General features: G+C 56.6%; 1 protein-coding gene across 1 annotated transcript in view; it reads right to left on the reverse strand.

Moving 5' to 3' along the window:
* Positions 1-1155: 1155 nt before the first annotated feature.
* The window catches only part of TPO (thyroid peroxidase), a 44837-nt gene continuing 24593 nt past the window's right edge, over positions 1156-21399 (reverse strand). The window contains exons 11-19 of the mRNA XM_033124224.1: positions 18642-18900; positions 17275-17445; positions 13439-13676; positions 12200-12408; positions 10023-10193; positions 4184-4315; positions 2462-2561; positions 1890-2013; positions 1156-1772 (exon numbers count right to left, since the gene is read on the reverse strand). Of these exons, the coding sequence (XP_032980115.1) occupies positions 1683-1772; positions 1890-2013; positions 2462-2561; positions 4184-4315; positions 10023-10193; positions 12200-12408; positions 13439-13676; positions 17275-17445; positions 18642-18900 (1494 nt within the window). The 3' untranslated portion in view covers positions 1156-1682. The remainder of the gene's footprint in view (positions 1773-1889; positions 2014-2461; positions 2562-4183; positions 4316-10022; positions 10194-12199; positions 12409-13438; positions 13677-17274; positions 17446-18641; positions 18901-21399) is intronic.

A 21399-nucleotide genomic window follows, 5' to 3' on the forward strand; every position in this document is an offset into this window, starting at 1 on the left:
GGCTCAGCGCTGCCAGTTCGACCACCTATGGCCGTGTCACCGCTGCAGGCTGCTCACCTCTGTGACTCAGTCGCCTCATGTGCTAACTGGTGCTATTCGCTGCTTTGGGGTTGAGGTGACTAAAGCTCCCCAGGACTGCCCGCGAGTTCACAGGCCCCTCGAAGGAGAATCAGGCTGTTATCCAGGCACGGGGGACATGAGGGGCCATGGTGGTGGGTGGGGGCTGGGAAGTGCATGCCTTGGTTCTACCCGAATTCTGTCAGCAGGTCCCTCCAGGGTGGCACAAACCACCCCCCCCCCTTTTGGTCCTAAGAACCACAGGCGTCCTGCTGCCCTCACAGGAGACCTCGAGTTACATCCGGGGACAGGAGGGAACAGGGGTGGGGGCTCCAGGCCCCTGACTGTGACGAGGCGGCCCTGGGACGCACGAGGCTGGTGCTGTCCACCAAGAGTCAGCAGAGAAATGAATAGGCAGGTGGGACACTTAGCGGGAAAGAAGGACTTGCAGGAGAAGGGACAAAATTAAAATTGGAGATACGAGCATGGTGAAAATAACGTTTCCCTGTTTATTTGGCTGGAAGAAAACATTTACAAATGTGGATAACATGTAAATGCCTTTTATGGAGGCCCCCCAGGAGGAAGAGGTGGCAGCGTTTGCAACAAAGAGGGGCCACCATGAGGGGTCGTCTGGTCATCGCGTCCGTCATGGCCGGACGTGGCACTAGATTTGCCTTTATTTGGAAAACAGTCTTAGTGGTGGCTTTTGGAACGCAGAACAGTTCTGAAGCATTTCATGTCCATGTCTGTTTGTCCTGATCAAGCACGTGACCATGTGCAAGCATCCTGTCACTCTGTGCGGTCACCATCCCATGGAACTCAGAACAAACGCGAAGGACGTCTCCAGTAGCACCACACACTTCCTCCACGACGGGACGCCCGTGGTTTCAATAAACAAAGGGCCATTTTGAGATCAAACATCTTCCCTCATTGTTTGGGTAAGGGAATTCCTGAGTCAGCTGTGGCTGCGCTTGGTGACACCAGGCTCTGTGTGGACAGTGGCCATGTCCTACTTGCAGAGAAGGATTTGGGATCCACAGGCCGGGTCCTGCAGGAGAGAAGTGAGTTGAGCACACGGCTGGGTCCTGGGGTCTCAGTCAGGCTGATGAGGTGCCCGGTGGGGCCGCAGTCCCCAGCCTGGCGGGGACAGGCACGGGCTGGGCGTGGAAGGGACACCGTATCTCACTCCCACTGGGGGTTCTTGGTTCTAGGCTGGGGGTCTGGTGCCAGCAGTGACACATCTGCAACGACGCCGCCCAGGACAGGACTGTCTCAATTCTGAACAACCCTCTGCGTCTGTGGCCCCGGGGTACAGAGGGACTTCCTGCTATAGCATCACCTGGGGTCTCGCATGGAAGGTAGAGACGGTATGAAGTGAGTTTACACTGGCTTTTCCCCACACTGATCATAATTATGTCATTTTGAAAGAAGCACGTTTTAAAAGCCACCATTTTCTGTCTGCTTCTGGTTCATTTCCTGCCGGCCTTCAGCCAGCACTGGAGAAGGTGTGGAAGCCAGTGTTTCAGCTGGGAGAATGTCGTTCAGCTGGGAGAAGGCGGGTCCGTTCCGCTCACTCTGGCTCACTGATCCTCTGTCTACACTTTCTTAAAAGTGGGTTAACGTTTTCACAATATCCTTCTTTTATAAATACAGTTTACGTGAGAAGAAAACACACAGCAGGAAGGCACCAGAGGGCATGGAGGCTGTGCCCTGAGCTGAAACAGAGAAGGACCCGTGTGTTTGCACCAACTATGAGGACACTTGTGACGACTTCCTGGGTCCTCACAGAAATACCTGACATTGGAAACCTAGCAGGATGAGGTGTCACCCACCTGCTCGGAGCCCGGAGCTGGACCAGCACTCTGTGACACGCCCACGTCCGGGCACCCCAATGGGGAGGTGGCCTTCCCGTCTCTCTCCGTGATCGGCAGCGAGGATTTAGAGTCACAGTGTGTCCTGCAGACAAGCGCACACCTAGTTAATGCCGTCACTATGTGCCTTCCAAACCGTCATCACTGTCAGATGACATCACTGTCCGGTGGTGCCCGTGGGAGGGGGTTAGCAGTTACGACCCCATCTCAGCCCATGAAAATGCTCAGCCACGGCCATGCCCCACCAGTCCCAGGGGCACGTGGCTCTAATGAGGTGTCTCAATGCAGCTGTGTCACACGGTCATGAATCCAGCATCGCTGACCAGTCACCCACAGATGGCTGACGCCTATGGTGAGTGAGTGACCATCCCACGTCACTGTTTAAAGTGCAATGTAAGAACCCGGAAGCCTAGACTTTGTACAAAGCAGCCCGGCAGACATGTGGGGGCCGAGAATGTACCCCGACCTCAGAAAACCAGCAGCCCGACCATTGCAGAGTAAACGGGCTCGTGCCAGCTGAAGGGGGGACTTACCACCTGCAAATCACGGTCCAGGTGAGACCCGCCAGGCCAATGACCAGCAGGGCGCCCAATGCGATGGACAGCAAGGACGCCTTTGGGAGCCTCCCGGAGTCTGGCGTGAGAAGGAGGCAGTTAGGGATCCGGCCATGCAGGGGACGCGTCAGCGTGCCAGCCGGACCGCAATCCTGGCCCGGCTGCCCCACATGACCGCACGACGCACTGAGGGGCCCAGGGCCGCCTGGAAGCAGGGTCACACAGACAAGCACCCCCAACCGCGAGGGCACAGGAAAGCGTGCAGAACAGACGACACCTGTTCCCTTTTCCAGGTGACACTGTGGCTCTCCATGCAAACACTCATCCTCCCAACTCAGGAGGGGAGTGTGAGCCCCACTGCAGAGACCCTGGGGTGGGGCAGAAAGTGGGTGCAGAGGGGCTGTGACGGCGGGCAGATGGCACGAGGCGCACAGTGTGGTCGATGCATTCACGTCCTGGTGCCTCTGCGTCCCTAGGCAGAGGTCACACAGCAGTCAGGAAGGTGCCGTCCCCGCCCAGGTGGTAGTTAGAGCCGTGGGCAGCCATGGGGACAGGAGGCAGCAGATCTCCCGCTGTGGGCGTGCATGCTCCTTCTTGAAACTGAGCAGGAATGGAGCACACAGGCCTCTCCTGGAGGGCGTGAGGCAGGGCTGCCCCGGGGCAGCTGGGTCCCGGGACCGCAGCTTCCGGTGACTGGACCTGGGGAAATGCTTCTCCCACACCGGGCCCGGGCCTTCCCCAACACGTGGGACTCAGTCAGTGGTCCTCCAGCTCCACCAGGTCCTAGGTGTCCACTGTCCACGTGAGGTGAGGCCGTCTGGGGCCAGTGGGTTTCAGGAGCACGGCCCTTCTGGTCACAGCTCCTCACTGGCTTTCTGGGCAGGCGTTGGGCCCCTGTGCATCTAAGTGGGGCTCACTCCAGGCTTGCCGCGTCCTGGCTGGCCAAGCCATGCTCCTCACTAGACCATTCCGGACAAGGGGCAGAGGCAGGTGCCACTCACCCTGCGGCCCAGGCCCCTTTCACGCTCACGACAGATGCCTGACGAGCACTTTTATATCAAATGGATGATGCATGGGGACGTTTAGCGCAGCAGGTAGCGAGGGTCCTGCAGGGGGGAAGACCCCCGCCCTGATCTCACTTTGGTCAGGCTGCTCTGAGCCCCCTGCTCAGCTAGGTCTGGACCCCACCCCCATCCGGCCCCGTTCCTCTGGTCGTTTCCCCCCACAGGTGCCTTCGCTGTGCCCACTGGCTGTGACCCCTGGCGACCTTTGCTGCAGTGAAGCCCTTGTGGGATGTGATGAAGTCTGTCCTGCCCTGTTGACAAGTATCTGTGCATGGTTTTTCTTTCACAGGATCTAGAAGCCAAGTTATGAATCCTAGATCTGCAACTGAGTGGCCGTGTGACCCCCAGCAAGTCACTTAACCTCTCTGTTCTGTCCCTGCGGGGACATCGTGCTTAGTTCATGGAGGTAATTCACAAGGGGTGACAGTGCAGACAGTTTGGCACAGCACCTGGCACTCCTGGGTTTTCACCACCTCTGGGTGTAAATACAGGCCAATGGCTCTGCCCCCACCCCACACCGAGCACACAGCAGATGGACATACTGGTCACCAGCTACAGCAGGAGGACTCGCAGCCGTCCCCAAGGGTGCACTGTGACCCCGGTCCCCACGCCGGGCATGGGACGCGTGCGGTCTCACCTACACATGTCCTCCCATCTTCCCCTAACACGTAGGGGTCCCAGCACTGGCACTGGAAGCTGCCCTTGGTGTTCCTGCACCGAGCTGACGAGTGGCAGGGAGGGTCTGTCACGTCTTCACACTCATTGACGTCTGGTGGAAAGGACACAAACAACGCAGAGGTGAGGCCCCGCTGAGCAGCAGGCAGCATCCCCACCCCCACCTCCACGAGCTCCTGCCTGGGTGAGCCTCCCACAAGGGCCAGCGAGTGTGCCAAGGCTGCGTCCCCATCCAGGAAGAGGGACGTCACCCTCCATGGTCCACGGTCAGGGTGGCGCCTGCCGGCTCCCTCTGGCCCCGCCTGCAGCGTCCTCGGGCACTGATGCTGACCCACCTGAGCCGCCTGAATCTAACTCAAGCTCACGTGTGGGCATGACAGGCACCAGCCTGGGGCCCCGCCTCCCTGGGGAGCTGGCGCTTTGCTCACTTGTCAGACTGCATGGCATGCAGGACCCGGGGTGGGTGGAGGGTGTCAGCTCATCATAAGCGGACAACCGAGGGGGGGGGGGGCGGGCCCTGAGCCTCCTCCCCGAAACACTGCCATCAGCCAGGCATCTGTGATGTGACACCCACCCTGCAGAGTGCAATGGGGACCTGTGCCGCCCTTACAGCCTCCTGCCTAAAATCCACGACCCGTCACCACACTCCTGTTCCCAAGCGCCAGGCTGTGTAACCTTCCCTGGGATAGCAATCCTTTTGGGCCGATTCCAGGAAACAGGGAGGATAATGTCAGAGGAGAAGCACGTTACATTCCTAAATGCACATTGTACAAACAGCATTAAACGTCACACACGTGCTCTTGGGAGTCCTCTGTCCAGAGGGACGACAAGGAACTCATTTCAGCTTTCCGGCCAGCCAGGCCAGGCTCTGCCCCCCACTCTAGTCTGGGACCCTGGTGCCACCAACACGCCCGACAGAGGGCGGAAGCAGGGATAGGTGGAGGGACCGCCCAGGTGGAAAAGCTGGATCTGTGCGCACCAGCTGGAACCTGCCGCCTTTGGCCACGGGTTCCGCTCACCTCCCAGGGACAAACAGGCCCGTCTGAGCTGGCGCTGTGCTTGCTGGGACCACACGTGAGTGATCGGCACGGGCCTCAGCTGGCTGGCCAATGGACGAGCACGTAAGGGGGCGGGGCCTGGTCCTGACGCAGGCGGGGGCGTGGCCTGGTCCTGACGCAGGGCGGGGGCGGATGCTTGCCCCCGCCCCCTCCCAGCCTGACCTATAAATGGGGCGAATCCAGTGCCTGGCGCACTGCTGCCAAGAGTGTCTCATGGGCTGCGCGGAGGAAGACCCTCGTGGAGCAGCTGGTACACAGGGACCACTCAAGATCTGTGGTTGCGAGTAATGACATCAGTGACAAGGACAGCAAAACAGAAATAGTGCTGACAAGAGGGGGAGGGGCTTTGAGAGCTGGAGCCACACGGCCCCAGCTCGGAGCAGAGCGGCCAGTGGAGCTTTGGTTGTGCAGAAGCTAAAAAGTGTCTCATTTACGGTCCCGCCCACCCCACGCAGAGCAGGAAGGGCTGGTGCGGGTGACAAGGCACCTGCAGCTTCACCAGGCAGGCTCGTGCCAGCTGGGCTGGGCGTCGTCACCGCAGCATGGAGGCTGCAGCCACCCAGGGGATGGGGTGGGCAGAGAACAGGCTCCTGTGGCTGGACCCCCCTTTCTCCTCCCGTCACTGGTCCCTGTGGCTGCTGCCATGACAAGCAGTGCCGCAGACCGGGTGGCTTTATAACAAGAGGTTTCTGCTGTCACGGTGCTGGACAGCAGAGGCTCCGAGGCTCGTGGGACGGTCCCTCCCGGTCTCAGCCAGCTTCTGGTGGCAGCTGGCGATCGGGTGCCCATGGCCTGTAGCCGCATCTCCTCCTCCGTCCTCCCTGTGTCTCTTCTTCTGAGGACATCGGCTTAGCGCTTGCCTGATGGCCTCAGTTTAGCTTGTTTGCACCTGCAATGACCCTACTTCCCTGTAAGGTCACATTTTCAGGTCTGGGGCGCAGGAGTTCAGCATAGCTTTTTGGGGACACAATTCGCTCCATTTCACTCTAGCTGTCATCAGTTTCTTCTGATCAGAGCCGCACGTCAGGGACCATATAAGCTGGTCTCCTTGCCCCAGGGAAGCTGTGACAGACCCACACCGGGGAGAAGCCATCTGAGACCTGCATGTCCCCAGCGTCACGGGTCAGTCTGCAGAGGCCGAGGCTCCGCTCACCTGCGTCCCCAGCCCCCTGACACGTGCAGAGTCCTCGTCCCCTGAGCGCATGTGTGCCGACTGCAGTTTTCTCTGCCCCTCAGACACAGAAACACTTGTCGTGTTTGTTCACGACACAGCTGCTTGGCAGTAACTGGAGCACAAGCCGCACAAACGTAGCTTTTTATTGATTTTGAATTCAAGTCCTGCAGGCTCTCAACAAACACTATAATTCATTTGCCAGTTTTTCCTTTCCACCAGGTTTTCATGCGGGTGGCTCTTAGGGGATAAGTAGGATTTTGTGTGTTAAGGATTCAGCTGGGCCTGTAGGGTCTTCGCTAGACAGGCTGATAAGCTGACTTCACTGAGAACCGGCTGGAGTGGTTACGTTGACATCCGTTCACTGGGCGGCAGTGCGTCCCCTCGTGGCCATATCTGAGTCCCTTGTGCCCTGTAATTCTTGATTCAGGAATGTCCAGCGTGGGGCCTTCTCGGGTGAAAATATCTATCCAAAGCTGAGTGCCTGTGTTCCGTGGTTGTTCCTCACCAAGCAGCTGTAATTGGTTTATTTTTAAGGTATTATATCTTAATTATAAATGTAGGGAGACACAACAGTTCTATAAATAAAAAGTTACTTCCTCGTCCCATCTCACTGAGCCGCCGCTGTGACCCACATTAACAAGCTTATGTTGTCGTGAAGACATTCATAAACTTGCTACAGACACACAGGTCCCCTCCTGTCGAAAGCAGTCTCTTTTTGCACGTCGCCCCCTGCAGCTCGCGTTTCCATGCAGCCGTGCATGCGGGAGCATTTCAGTCGGGCGGCTGCTGACTCACTCGGCCTGACACTCACAGCGTGGACGCCTGGGCCAGCTGCTGGGGACACACAGTGATAACCTCGGGGATGAGACATGCCTATTCTCTGCCCTGTGCCCGGAATGGACTCATGTGGACAAGCACTGACGTGGACTGACCACCACCCTCATCTTACATTGGAAAACACGGCAGCACACAGAAGCCAGGGGCTGGGAGGCAGGTGAGAGAGCTGCTGAAACGGCCCAGGCAGGGGGCACGGTGGGCCGTCAGCCGTCTTCTCACCTTACAGTGTAATGGGGGTCTTGCTGGAGTCGCAGGTTCTGACCGGAGCTGGGGAGGCTGCAGATGCTGTGTCCAAGCAGCCCGGGGCGCTGCCGCCTCCCTCTGAGCCAGGAATGGTGCCCACGCGATGGACCACGTGGTGAGATGGTCTTGGACCCTGAAGCATCCAGACCGCTTCAGGACCAGGCTGATACTCACTGGTACTAGTTAGTACGTGACCCACTCTAGGGTCCCGTTAACTATTGGTGTGAAAAATTAAGGCAGAAAAAAGATAAGGGGTGGGGGTGAGAAAGGACCTCGGGAATAGAAAGAATAATTATGCTGATGCCATCAGATGTCCAGAGGAGCAGGACAAGAGCCCACATAGGAGATGACGTGGTGGGAAGTGAGCGTGCTCAGCACGCAGTGGGGCAGCACGCGGCCGGGTGCCTGGATCTCCGGCCGCCTGTTGTGGGCTCTGCCCCTCCTTTATGGGTAACTTACGGATCCTTGTGAATACAGCTTTGGGTCATAGGTGCCAAAACAGTCACGATCAGGACTTAGAGTGTCCAGGCATTTAGGCCAAAAGGACTTTAAGGCACACACAGGACATAAGCACCGTGTGCAGACACCTGGTGCCTGGCAGACACCTGGCCATGCTGAAGCCACATGGTGTCCCCTGGGCTAACGGCCAGTGTGCAGCCAGGAACGCAGCATGGCAGACATCTCGGTTTGGCATGGGCTCTGAGCCAGAGCAGCACGAAACCTGTGGGTTTGTCGGCTTTTGCTTCGAAGGCTTAGCTACGAATGCAGTTTTCCAAGTAATAAAAGGCTGTTTGTGGTGACAGGTGTCACCTCATCACAGAACAGCTGGGGTCCTGTATGTGAACTTTCTAGAAAGTGCTGACCCACTCTCTGAGAGGGATGCCTTCTGACGGCTCTGTGTCCATCCTCTGGTTGCTTCTCTTGTCCACCATCGTCCGCGACCAAACCCTGAAGCGACGTGGGGTGTGTGGACACATGCCGCCCTGGGTCCCTGCAGCCTCAGGCAGGGTCTCCGAGGCCAGCCCAGGGATTCGGGCAGTAATGCCCCTCTCCTCAGGCTCCGGGGCCGTTTGCTCCCAGCCACCAACTCGTCACTCTTCCCCTAGACGTCCTCCTAGAGCCGGCTGGACCTCCCGCTTCGTCATCCTTTCTCTCTCAGCTGAGAGACAGCAGCCCGGCCTGGCCTGCCCGAGACAACTGGCCCTGGACGTGATGACAGCCGACACGGCGGTCACAGTGGGTCCTCTGTGCTCAGCCCCGCAGGCGTCTCTGCTACGACTTGGGGCCGTGAAGCAGTCAGCCGTTGTAACCTTCTGGGACAAAGCACAGTGGATTTCCAAAACTGAACCAGAAACTTGTTACTGTGGTAAAATACAGGCAACATAAAATTCGCCATCTTAACCATTTTTAAGTGGACGTTTCAGTGGCCTCAGTGCCCTCGCACTGTTCTGCCACCATCATCACCATCCGTCCCCACAAGTCTTCATCTTCCCTAATTGGAACTCTGTAAAACTGAAAAACGTGTACTTTGTTTTCATTTCCACTGGCCAAGCAACCCGGGTCTTGCATGGCTTCACCTCGTTCTCCCCGCGGCCTTGCTTGACGCAGCTGGTGGCCAGCAGCCCGGACGAGGCGGACTGCCAGGTGACAATTTCCTCTGTATAAACACGGTCTTGGTTGCAGTTGGTCTGCCTTTCCAATGACGGCTGGTGAGTTCAAGCAGACGTGTCACCACCGGATAGGCAGGCATTCATGTTTCCAGCTTCAAACATGGCTTTCCTGCTGCAGGTCTGCTCAGTGATCCCAGGGCCTGCACTCAGGCTCCACTGCAGGGTGTTTGTGAGCGAGTCAGGTACCATGAGCTGCTGGAACTGGCCTCGGTGGGAGTGACCAGGGACTCGGGCCCTGGCCTGCGGCTCTGCGTGGCGTCTTCCAGCCTGGCAGCCAGCGCCCGTTCCACGCAGTCGAAAAGGAAAAGCAGGAGGGCATGGGCTTGGGGCACAGGGGTAGGGGAGGGTGCCCCATTCTGCCCTCGTGTCCCCAGCTACAAGTCCACACCGGGGCGTCAGGAAGACGGCACTGAGGACGCGGGGCCTCCGGCCTGGAGACGAGCTGACCCCAGGCGCTGCTCGGCCCCTACCATTCTCCCAGTGGCAGCATCTCTGTGTCATTCATCTGAGGAACTGGCTCAACGGCTTCACTGCAACTGTCCCCGTGAGCTGCTGCTTTTCCCGTTCTGTTTCCTGGCCTACGTCATCCTATTGAGCATGTCCGATGTGGCTGTCTCGATGCTTCGCTATCCAGAAAGGTGTCAGCTTGGGGACATGGCCAGCTAAGGGGACACTTGAAGTCCATGCCAAAGCAGCCCTGGGAAGGTAACCGTGCTCAAAGGCACCTTCTGGTGAGTGAGTGACAGTTATTCCTGATTCATATCTGGAAACTGCAGCTTTGGTGGTAAAGTCATTCAAAGACAGAGTGAAATGACTGACCTTTACAAACCGGGGGCTGGGAATCCCATCCTTGGTGGGTGCACGTGATTTGCTCTGGTCCTTGAAGCTGGAATCCGTGACGGCAGGCGTACACCAGCACGCGTCTGCCAGACTCATTGCAGAGCACGAAGTCCCCGTTGTCCACTCTGCCCGGGAAGCCACACGCGTCATCTGTGCAGGGTTCACAGGTAATGCAGTAACACTGTCTGTCATCCACCCCTCTGGGCCTCACCAGGATGTCACATCCATACGTCTCCCACAGACAACCCAGTTCTGCTCCCCGTGGTGACCGTCCGGCCACCATCTAGGCCTACAGAAGTTCCTCCTCTCTCACTGTCCCCTGTTCGCCCTGAAGTGTCTCTGATCAGGCTCTACTCTCCACTCCAACAACATCGCTTGTATCAAGGCCAACAGTCCCTTGGTGCCAAAGGTCACAATGAGTTTCCAGCCGCCGGTCACCAGGCCACTGGCAGCCCCTGCCTTCCGTCTGACTCAAGACTTGTCCCTTCCAGAAGCTCTCACCGGGGTTGTGTCATTGGTTGTCAGCATTAAATACAACCTCTGCAGATGGGCTTTCAGAGAAACCCCACCTCTGAGTCCTCCTCCTGGGTTTCCATTCTTCCCACCCTGCCGCCTTCTACTCACCTCTGCTCACACTCCCAACACGCAGCCCGTCCGACGAGTCCACAGCTATTACCTGCGTCAGGCCACCCCACACGAACTCACCTTTCCCTGCCAGCTCCCACAAGGTTCTTCCTTCAGTCGGGCGCACAATTAACCTCCCAGGAAACCCTGTGGGCTCTGTCCTCAGACCTCTGGCAGCTCCTACAGTCACCGCCTGGGGGCCAGGCCACCTTCCTCTCTTCCAGGGACTGTCACAGCAGCTTCTGCTGGTTCTTCCTGTGTCTGCACTGTCCCCACCCACATACCTTCTCAACAAGTAGCCAGGGGTCCCCATCAAGGTCACGTGTCCCCCACGGAAAACCTGCCATACTTTGTGTCACTCCGAATAACAGACAAGTCTTACAAGCGCCGAGGCCTGTGTTACTCCTCAGGTCTTGTCTCCTCACCTCTCACCTCCTTGCTCACCCCTCAGACTGGCCTCCAGGGACCCCAGGACACAAGGCGCACTCACGAGGTGGCGGGTGCTCTTGCCTCTGGAGGGAGAGTCACGGCCTCTCGTGGAGGCTTCGCTCGCGAGTCCCCCCAGCCCTTCCCACTGTGGCCGTGCCCATGGACCTGGGGACAGGAGGCTCTGTTCGCAGCATTACTAATATGTTGTCTGTCTTCCCTACCCAGAGTGTCAGTGCTGTGAAGGCAGGCGTGTGTGTGTGTGCACGTGCGTGTGAGTATGTGTTCATTCCTACAGATGTGTTCCAGCACCTGGAACGGTGCCTGTCACGTAGGAGGCAGCAGTAAAGAAGCCCCCAGCTCCTGCCTGGAGCCAGATCATGCAACACAGAGCTGGTACCATCCATAAGGACAGGACAATACTCCCGACATTCGGGAGACGGAGTTTGATGTGTGTGATAGCACGTGCAGCAGAAAAACGGAAGCGGAAGACCCACTGTAAGTCTTGGCTCTGTCATTTATTAGAAGATAATTTTGGTGGGTGTAACACTAAAATAGAAATCTCTGCTTTCCTAAACTGAGTCCTGAAGAACCTTCCGGTCCCTGGCAAGTCTCATCTCCTCCCAGAACCTTCTTTTCTATAACCACCTGTCAGCTGCCGGATCTGATCTTAGACATGTGTTTTCTGAGCTACTGCTTCTCAGCCAGGGCGCCTCTGCCCTCCCACTGAGGACAGTGGCAGTCTTGTATTTGTGTTTGCTTGGCACAACTCGGTGGCACCACTGGGACCTCGCCGGGTGCCACCACATCCAACAGAGCAGGACGGACCCTGAAACACTGAATGAGCCCCGAGATGGCACTGGTGTGAGGTTGGGAAACTGATGTAAGCGTTCACTCAGCTGGTGCACAGGCACACAGGACAATGTCCTCTTATAGGGAGGGTCCAGGCTGGGCGACAATTCCTTCCTCACCAAGAAGGATGCAACCTGAGGGCACCAGGCTCGCTCTCCTGCTATTTTCTCCGAACGTGCTAATTGGAAGCTGCTTCTTTGAGGAGTTATGCTTGTGTGGTGGGAGCGGCGGAGCTGAGGTGAGGTGACACTTACCGTGGGAAACGGCCTCCCTCCACACCTCCAGGTTCAGGCCTGGGATGTCCTCACATGGCGTGAAGTCCTGCGGGAATGTGCCAAGTCGGAAGGCGTCGGCAGGCACGCGGGGGAGGCCGGTGTTGTCACAGATGACCCGGGACAGGGAGTGCCTCTGCAGCTCGCGCCTTTGTGCCTCAGTGAACACATGGCTGTTTTCCCACCAGAACCTGCGCAGAAGGAGAGAGCAGTGGGTGGTGATGGAAATGCCCCTTTCTGAGACAGTGCCTTCCTTTGTCCCGCAAACCTCAAGCCACATGAGTTGGTAAAGACACAGTTCTGAGTGAGACAACTTGTAGCGAGTTGTCCCCAGGCATTCCTGTTTGAAATGCTGCACCTTGGAGATTAATGACAAATTGTATGGGGGGCGGAGCTCAGGGCATGGCTGACGAGTCCTCTGATGAGAAAGACTGAGAATGTTCCTGAAAAGGAGTCTGACGTAGCCACAGTGAGTACAACAAAGAGCTGGGGGTGTGGGGCGCATCAAAAAGGAAACACACCTCCCAGTGTCATGTTGTTCCCACATCCCTGCTTTGTTGTGAGCTGCAGCATGTGGACACTGGAACTGGACGTCAGGACAAGGACCTCACGTCTCTGATGGCCTGCTGGAGCCCTCAGCTTGGGCTGGAGGCTGAGGGCTGACAAGGCGGACGACAGCATGCATCCAGGTGGGACCCTCTGTGTCCCCACACTCCGCCAGCCTGACCCTCCCGGCTTCTGCAGACGTGGCCGGGGAACATGTGAAGATGTATGAGGACATATGAGGATGTGTGAGGACACATGAGGATGTGTGAGGATGTGTGAGGACGTGTGAGGACATGTGGGGACATGTGAGAATGTGTGGGGACAAACGAGGACATGTGAGGACATGTGAGGACACATGAGGACACGTGAGGATGTGTGAGGACACGTGGCGACATGTGAGGAACACTGGAATGTCAGGGTTGTATGGGGACAGTTTCTTATGCACACGCTGCCTGCTTAGTCGTGTGACTGCGTGATAAGGAGACTCCAACAAGGGTTCACACGTTAGAATGCTGAGAAAGTGAGCAAGCTCCGTGTGTACTCATATGTATTTCGTTCCTACGACACCAGCTGCACAATGGGGAGAAACAACCTGCCTTGGGCCACAAAACTTCAAATGAGCCGTGTGGACGCCGCCTGCTGTGCAGACGCAGGTGGGGCTGGCCAGACACTTACCAGTCCCCGTTCCTCAGAGCCTTCATCTGTCTCCCAATGAGGCAGGCAAACAGGGGTCCCGTGCGAGCCCCCGGGAGGAGGGCCTCCGCTAAGCCACCCAGCCAGACGTCGATGTTGTCGGGGTGTTTATACAAGTCCAGGAGCCTGTCAGCCATGCTTCCACTGGCCATGGCGCTGCTCAGGTCGGCCCGGGTCTGCAGCCTGGCCAGGCCGCAGAACTCTCTCCACTCGTTGTAGCCTGCATGGGGCACAGGGCACGTTCACCCATCTGCCCTGCCTGTGCCATGGCACTGAGTGGTGTGGTTGCAGCAGTGGGTCCTGCCCATAATTTCCCACTATAGAGAAAGCCATGTCACTACCCCTGCCCTGTAGAGACAAATGTGCTGGAATATTCCAGAGTTCAACTTCTCACCAAGAGCCTGTTCATCAACAAGCTGGGAGAGAGCAGCAGTGTGGCCCCTGGTACCCTGCCAGGCTCAGGTCACCCGGCTTGCCCTCGGTTGTCCCGCCCGAGCAGGTGCCACAGGCCTTCCCGGCCCCGCTGAGTTCACCATGCTCCTCAGTCCCATGCGGGTGACACACACATGCACACACACATGCATATACACACAACACAGATATATACTCACGCACACACACAACAGATACAAACATGCACACACATATACACACAACACAGACATACACACACGCACACACACATGCATATACACACACGCACACACAACAGATACACACATGCACACACACATACACACAACAGATATACACACACGCACATGCAACAGATACACACATGCACACATATATACACACAGCACAGATATACACACGTACACACAGATACACACGCACACACATATACACACAACTCAGATACACACACAACAGATACACATGCACACACATACACACAACACAGATATACACACTCACGCACAACAGATACACACATGCACACGCATATACGCACAACAGATATATATACACACACAATACACACATGCACACACAACACAGATATACACACACATGCACACATGCATATACACACAAGATATATATACACACATGCACACACAACAGATACACATGCACACGCACATACACACAACACAGATGCACACACATATACACACAGCACAGATATACACACACATGCACACACATGCACCTATGTGTACACAATACAACAGAGATACATACATATACACACACATACATGCACACACATGCATATACACACAACACAGATACATATACACCATGCAGACACATGTATAGACACACACACAATACATACACACATAACACAAATACACAAATACACAGAACACAGATACACACATATACACACATAACACAGATGCGTGCGCACACACACACACACAGGACGTCATGGTCACCTGTCTGGCCAGCCCTCCATTGTCCCCTGAGTCCTCAGCCCCTGGTCCCCGCGGAACTCCTGCTTCTCATAACCTTCGCCCCGCCTTCCCCTGGGACCTGGAAGGTGCTCCCGTGTACGGTTTGCTGCGTTGCTGCCTCCCTTGCCTGAGACGTGCACTCCTCGTCCTGTGCCTTTCTCCATGCTCGTCCCTCCTTACACCCCCGATCCCGCCCAGGTGTCGCCTCCTCGGGAAAGCTCCCTCCTGAGGTGAGGCGATTGGACTTCCCGCCTCGGCGCCCCACACACCTAATCAGAACACTCGGGCCCCACGTCCTCTCTGGTTATCCCCCCACTGTGGTGCCTCCACCGACACTCTTGTGCTTTGTTCCTGGTGCCTCACGTGTAGTACACACTCATCGAAAGTGTCGGAAACATGCGTGAACACAAAGAAACGCATTTGTGACGGGGACATTGGGGCATTCCTGAGACAGAATGGGCGTCATGGTAGATGGAACAGAACTGGAAGAAATGAGCTTCGAATTTCCAATTAGACTGGGAGACGGGACATAATGATAGACGTGCCAAGGCCAGTGCGGGGGGACTTTGGGGCACAGAGGACAACGTGGGAGGAGGTGGGTTAGAGGAAAGCGACATTCTCTGAGGATGAAAACCTGGCCTGGCAGGACACCGTTGTCCAGGTGCTGCCACGCCCATCCCTTAGGATGGCAGGACCCGTGATTCAAACTCATGAGGACAAGTGTGTGAGCCTTTTGTGTGAGTGTCACAGCGTCACCAGCCCAGGTGCTGCTGCGTCTGCTGCTGAGAAGCTGCTGGTCCCTCAATGCCTGCCATGTAGCTGGGCCCTTAGGACACACGCGCCTGTCCTGACAGGCCATCCCCTGCTTCCTACGACACGCCTGGGCAGATGGTGGCCTCCCTTTGGAGGTCCACCTGTCCCCCCACCTTAGTCTGTGACATGGTCCACTTCAGGCCCAGCCATCACAAACACACACTCCATATCCTCAGATGGGGTCACAGACAGCAGAGAGACACCACATCTGAATACATGGTGACATCTCCCCAGCGCCTGGCATTGGGGACACAGCAGCTACTTCACTGAACATTTGCTGAAAGAATGCATTTATTCTCAGTATCATCCAACCCAAAATATTAAGTGAACCAGGGGCACATTAAGTAAAATTGGGGCAGGGGTATGTTTCTGTAGTAATCTAGACCATCCTTAAACGATTGTAAAAGGTAAAAGTAATTCAAATCTCTCAGTGCCTGTGTGAGATGGGCCCTTTCCTTCTACACAGAGAAAAGGAATTAGACTTTCCTTTCTTCTCTGGGAGAAACACTTCATGCCCTTCTCCAAGCCTGGGCGAGTGGGGGAAGGAACGTGAGTGTCTGGGAAGGAGAGGGAAACAAGGGGCAGAAGGCCCAGAGCTCATGGGGCTCCGAGACACGGGACAGTCGAGGGGAAGACCTGCAGAAACACCTGTGCGGGATGTAGGTTGGACATTCTATGGTCCCTAAAAAGACGGAAGGTTTCGTCGCCTGGTGGAGGTCGGGGTCATCGCATCCCTAGAGCGAGTTTCTCAGCAAGCGCGTGATCTAGCTTCTCGCTTAGCCACACATCTGACGAACCTGGGCTCGTGGGTGTCCCTCCCTCGTGTGGCCTTGGTGTCACAGCCACACCGCCATGTGCTGGAACTAAGAACTGGGGCGTTGCCTGCTCAGTAACTTGTAAGTGACCATAATCGAGCCTCCTTAGGTTTGGGGGGTTATAAAGTGCTAACACCTTCCAGCAGGGTTGGGAGGCCCTGGGCAGCGCGGCCACACACGTCAGCAGCGCCCCTGCGTCAGAGGAAGACATGTGGGGTGGGCCTGTCCTGGCGGGGTTTGCAGGGATGCAAGGACAGCAGGTTGCACACAGAAGTTGGGTGTCAGGGAACTGAGGCCTTGGACAGGTCCCAGGGGTCGACCAGTTAGCGGAACTGTAGGCCAGGGAGGGACGGACCTGGTGGGCAGGGGTCAGGCTCGGCCTCAGGGAGGAATGGTGCGCACCAGGAGGGGAGAGGGGGCTGCAGGAAGGGGTGGACTGGGTCAGCACGAGGCCTGGCTTGAGAAGAGGCTCAGCACTCACACGAGGCCAGGCCATCAGGCCAGCTGGCTGAGGCGCCTGAGGCAGCAGCACCGTGTGCGAGTGGACGCTGTGTCAGCAGACGCGTGGTCGGCCTGGGACACGGCCTCTTCCAGGTGCTCTTCCTAACCGCCCGGCTCCTTGCTCATGGCGAGCCTCAGGCCTTCTGGATGCTTCTATTGTCTGGGGGAAGCTGAGTGGCCCGCTCAGGGGAACGGACTAGAGAGCTTTAAAACCCTGTTTCTCATAAGTTTACAGCAGCTCTACAGAAACGTTCTACTTCAAATCAGTGGACGGGAGGCTGACCTGGCAGGCCGTGGTCCCGGCCCCTCTGCAGGTTCAGTGAAGCCAGGTCGAAGGTCCCTGAGCTGGACAGCACGAAGAGCCTCTCGGTCAGCTCGTCGTTCATCAGCTGGTCCTGCACCTGCAGCTTGGCCGGCCTCGCAAGCAGGCCCCTCACGAGCGGGTCCAATCCGCCTGGAAGACACGAGACACAGTGTCACCCAGACCTAAACCAGGCTTGTTCTGAACAAGTCGCTTTTCGTAAGTTCACCTCGTGTGACTCCAAAGATTCTGATATTCTTGGGCTGCTGCTTGGGGGGGACAGGGTCCTGTCAGGACCCCAAGGGGAGCGGCCATGTGTGTGGGGATTGGACTTTTGGGTCTGAGGGGACCCAGAGATGGAGCCCTCTCGTGCTCATGGGGTTGTTTCTTTCTGCAGCAGAAACGTGACGCTCAGAGGCTGCACCTGCTGAATCTCACGTCTGGTGATCTTACGTCCCCTACCCTGGGGAAAGTGCCCAGGGACCCCGTGCCCTTCACCTCCAAAGCACCAGTCACCCCCGGGCCCCTGTGGAAAGGCTTCAGGTCACCCCTGAGCTCTCTCCCACGTGTCACATGGAGCCGAGCAATCACGGTGTGCTTCGGTGGCCATCAAATGCAGGGGCTCCTGCTGACCCCTAGCGTCTCTCCCATGAGGTCTGCGTGAAAGCTTACGCAGGGCAAAGCACGTGTGGTGACTTCGTGCCCCTCTCCCTACCTCACCCCCACTGGGAGCCCTTTGGGGTAGGTTAGAAGCTTCCGGCAGGCACAGAGAGGACACTAGGAAAGGAGAAGAAGGCAGGAGCGAGTTGTAATGGGTTTTCCAAACAATTCATCTCCAACTCTAACCCAGTTATTCTCCAACAGCCTGTGCCGAGCTCGGCCGTGGAGCAGACAAAAGGAAGAAGGCACAATCAGTGGCCTTATTCGCCATGTGCAGTGTAAATGGAGATTCCACTCAGCGGTCTGAAATAACGGGTGGGAGGTGAGCTGCAGCCGGGCAGGAGCGTGTGGACGGGGATGGGAGAGGGGTCAGCAGTGGACTGGGTCAGCACGCGGCCTGGCCTGAGAAGGGGCAGGACCTCGGGCCGCCGGCTGGCAGGGGCCTGAAGCAGTAGGACCACGGGAGAGGAGTCACAGAATCCTGTTCTTCTGAGGAGCTTCTGAGACCTGACGAGCAGCTTTGATGGACACATGGCCATCAAAAAGAGCTTTTAAAAGCTCTGCATACATTTATTTTCTCCATAAACACTGGTAACGGGCAAGTGTCAACGTGAAAGACAAAGGCCCATCCAGCTCGTCCCTGGGCTGCCCCACGGAGCCCCAGGCACGCTGTGTGGGCTTGGGCGCACCTTCCTTGAGAAGTCTCCAGGGACTGAAGAACGTGTCCTGCAGTGGCAGCTGGGGCAGGTCAGGGTGCTCCTGGAAGCGGGCGTCCAGCCGCCGCACCAGTGGGTGGACCGTGGCATGGCCGAAGCGGAAGGCAGCCGTGGAGAACACGTTGGACACGGTGGGGTCCACGGCGGCATCGTAGCCCTGGTAGGGACCTACGTGCTGCCTGACGGCCTCGGGGCCCAGGACTCTGGGGACATAATCCCGCAGCGTGATGACCTACGAGAAAGGAGAGCACGCGAGCCCCTGAGCAGGGAGCCTTCGCTGTGCCTGGCCCATGCTCGGGGAGGGCCGCCTACACTTCCCTGGTGCCCCAAGTCTGGGGGGCATGCCTCCAGGTAAGGGGAGGCGAGCAGGTGAACAGCGACAGCAGCACCAACAGTCCGGACTGGCTGGCTGACAGCTCTGCATTGATGGGCAGGGCAGGGCAGGGCATGCAGGGACGTCCTCAGACACCCTCCAAGGCAGGCCAGGGTGGGGCAGACAGCACACCTCGGAGCAGCGCGACCGACCAGCACACAATGTAATACACAGGTGTGTGATGGGCCACACACTGAGACGTGGACGGTTTTATGAAAATGTCACCCCATTTAACATAAAAACATAAAACACCCCAAAAACATAAAAAAATGTTTGTTTAACAAACAAAACAGACATGACAAAGTTTCCATTCAAACCTCCTGCTCCTGCACACCCCTCATCTGTGGCCAGGGCATTGGCCCTAGGACTGACATAAACCTGGGGCTGCAAGGACTCGGCACAAGGCTCCCGGCTCAGACCGCGAGCTCAAGTCCCTGCCGCCCAGCGCGGTGACTCTGCGGGCTGAGCAGCCCTGCTGGCGTGTCCTCATCTGGAAAAGCCTCTTCCAGAGAGTTTCATGAGACTCACAAGTACGCATGGTGTTTGAAGTCAGATGTGACAGCAGCATCGCATATGCGCGTAATTTCATGCAGTAAATGATGCAGGTCGGACAACTCCAGCCCCCGTTTCAAGGAAATGAAACACCAACTAAAGCTGGCACACGGATTGGGAGACGCTCATAAATGAACACTTAGGCAGGGACTAAGACCCTGGGCTACTCCTTCTGAACTGTCTCCGTAACCACGTGTGAGTTCCCTAAAGAGCCGCAGAAACACGGTGATAAAGGGGCCACCAGGGCTGTCACTGGGACTGAATTTGTGCCGTGGGTTAACAGATGAGCCTGAATTCCCACTTTCCGTGCTGTCCTGTGGGGACACATGGCCATCAAAAACGAGAGGCCCGATAGCTCCTTTCACGCTCGGACGACGGGATGAGGAAGGGAACTGCTCACTCATTTGACCAGGTCTCGTTAGCACAGTGCTTGCTCTGCAGTCAAAGCCACGCTGAACTTGTCTGTGTGTGTCCAGGAGCTCCGCTCACAAGGCTGACCACAGAGCGCCATCCCCAGACGGTGGGGCTGGTGGTGGCTGGGAAGGCAGCTCGGTGGGCACACATGTGGCACCAGGCCCACAGCACCGACCTACTACCTGTGGGCATCCTACGGTGGGGACAGCTTCCTCTCCCGTGAAGAACTAACACCTGATTCCGCGAGCTCTTTGGGGACTGAGTCAAACACTAATGGAGCTGAGTGACCTGACGACGGTGAGCCCTCGTGCAGCCACCGGCCTCGTCACTTCTACTCACGGCCTGGTCCCTGGAGAACTGTTTTCCGGGGTCTTCTTTCAGGTGTAACAGCATTTCTTTCAGTATCAAATTGTTTTGGTATTTAAAGAGAATATTTGGTCAATAAACTGCTTATAATGAGGTGCAAACCAGAAGGGATGGTCTACGCTAGACTCAGTCAGGCAGCCTAGGAGGGTGAGCTGTTACCATTCTCAGATTGTGTAAAAGTAACAAACGACACCGCATACGTGCACCGTGCGCCCCCCTCCAAATGATAAAATGTGCTTCCTCAATGTGTGACCTGGTGCTTTGCAGGAGTGGAGACGGCAGCGAGTCCCGGACAGACACGGGTGACAGGCCCCGTCCAGGGTTTCTGAACTCAGGAGTTGGAAGCACCGTGTTCTTGATCATAATTTGGATACTTATGGCGTCACCCGTGGAAACTGCCACTGCCTGTCCGGGGGCTTCTCCGGCACAGTCAGGGACAGTGGCCCTTCCCGCAGCAGTCAGGCGGCAACTTCCTGTCGTCCCCATTTGCTCACAGATTCTGATACGGTCACATCCCCCTCGGATTTACTTGACTCATGCTGTCTGCTCCCGTCTCTCAAGGGAGGACATAATCCAACGGGGGCGCTGGCTCAGCATCACAGCAAATCCGGTCACTGTGTGTGTGTCAAGTCGCCACGTGCGACTCCAACTCCTGAACCCCACGTACACACCACAGACCACACACCACACACACACACACACACACACACATCACACCACACTCACATATACCACACACACACACACCACTGAACACAGAAAACTTCTGAGATGTCCTACATTAAATTAAATGACAGCAGGACAGAGCGTGGGAAGAAGAGACAAGGAGTCAATCAACGCAGCTTATAACTGGCCAACTTGACACTTCATCCAGAATCCTCTGATGCCACATTAAAAAAAATCATCATAAATGAAGAAAGAGTTAAAATAGACTCTTATTTAACTTGCTAATCAGCAAATTTCACACAGATTGTTTCCCTTTTCATTTTCTTCATTGTCTCCAAAATATAAAAAAATCAAAATCAC

The sequence above is a fragment of the Rhinolophus ferrumequinum genome, chromosome 13, assembly GCF_004115265.2.
Source record: "Rhinolophus ferrumequinum isolate MPI-CBG mRhiFer1 chromosome 13, mRhiFer1_v1.p, whole genome shotgun sequence".
Classification (NCBI taxonomy): Eukaryota; Metazoa; Chordata; class Mammalia; order Chiroptera; family Rhinolophidae; genus Rhinolophus; species Rhinolophus ferrumequinum.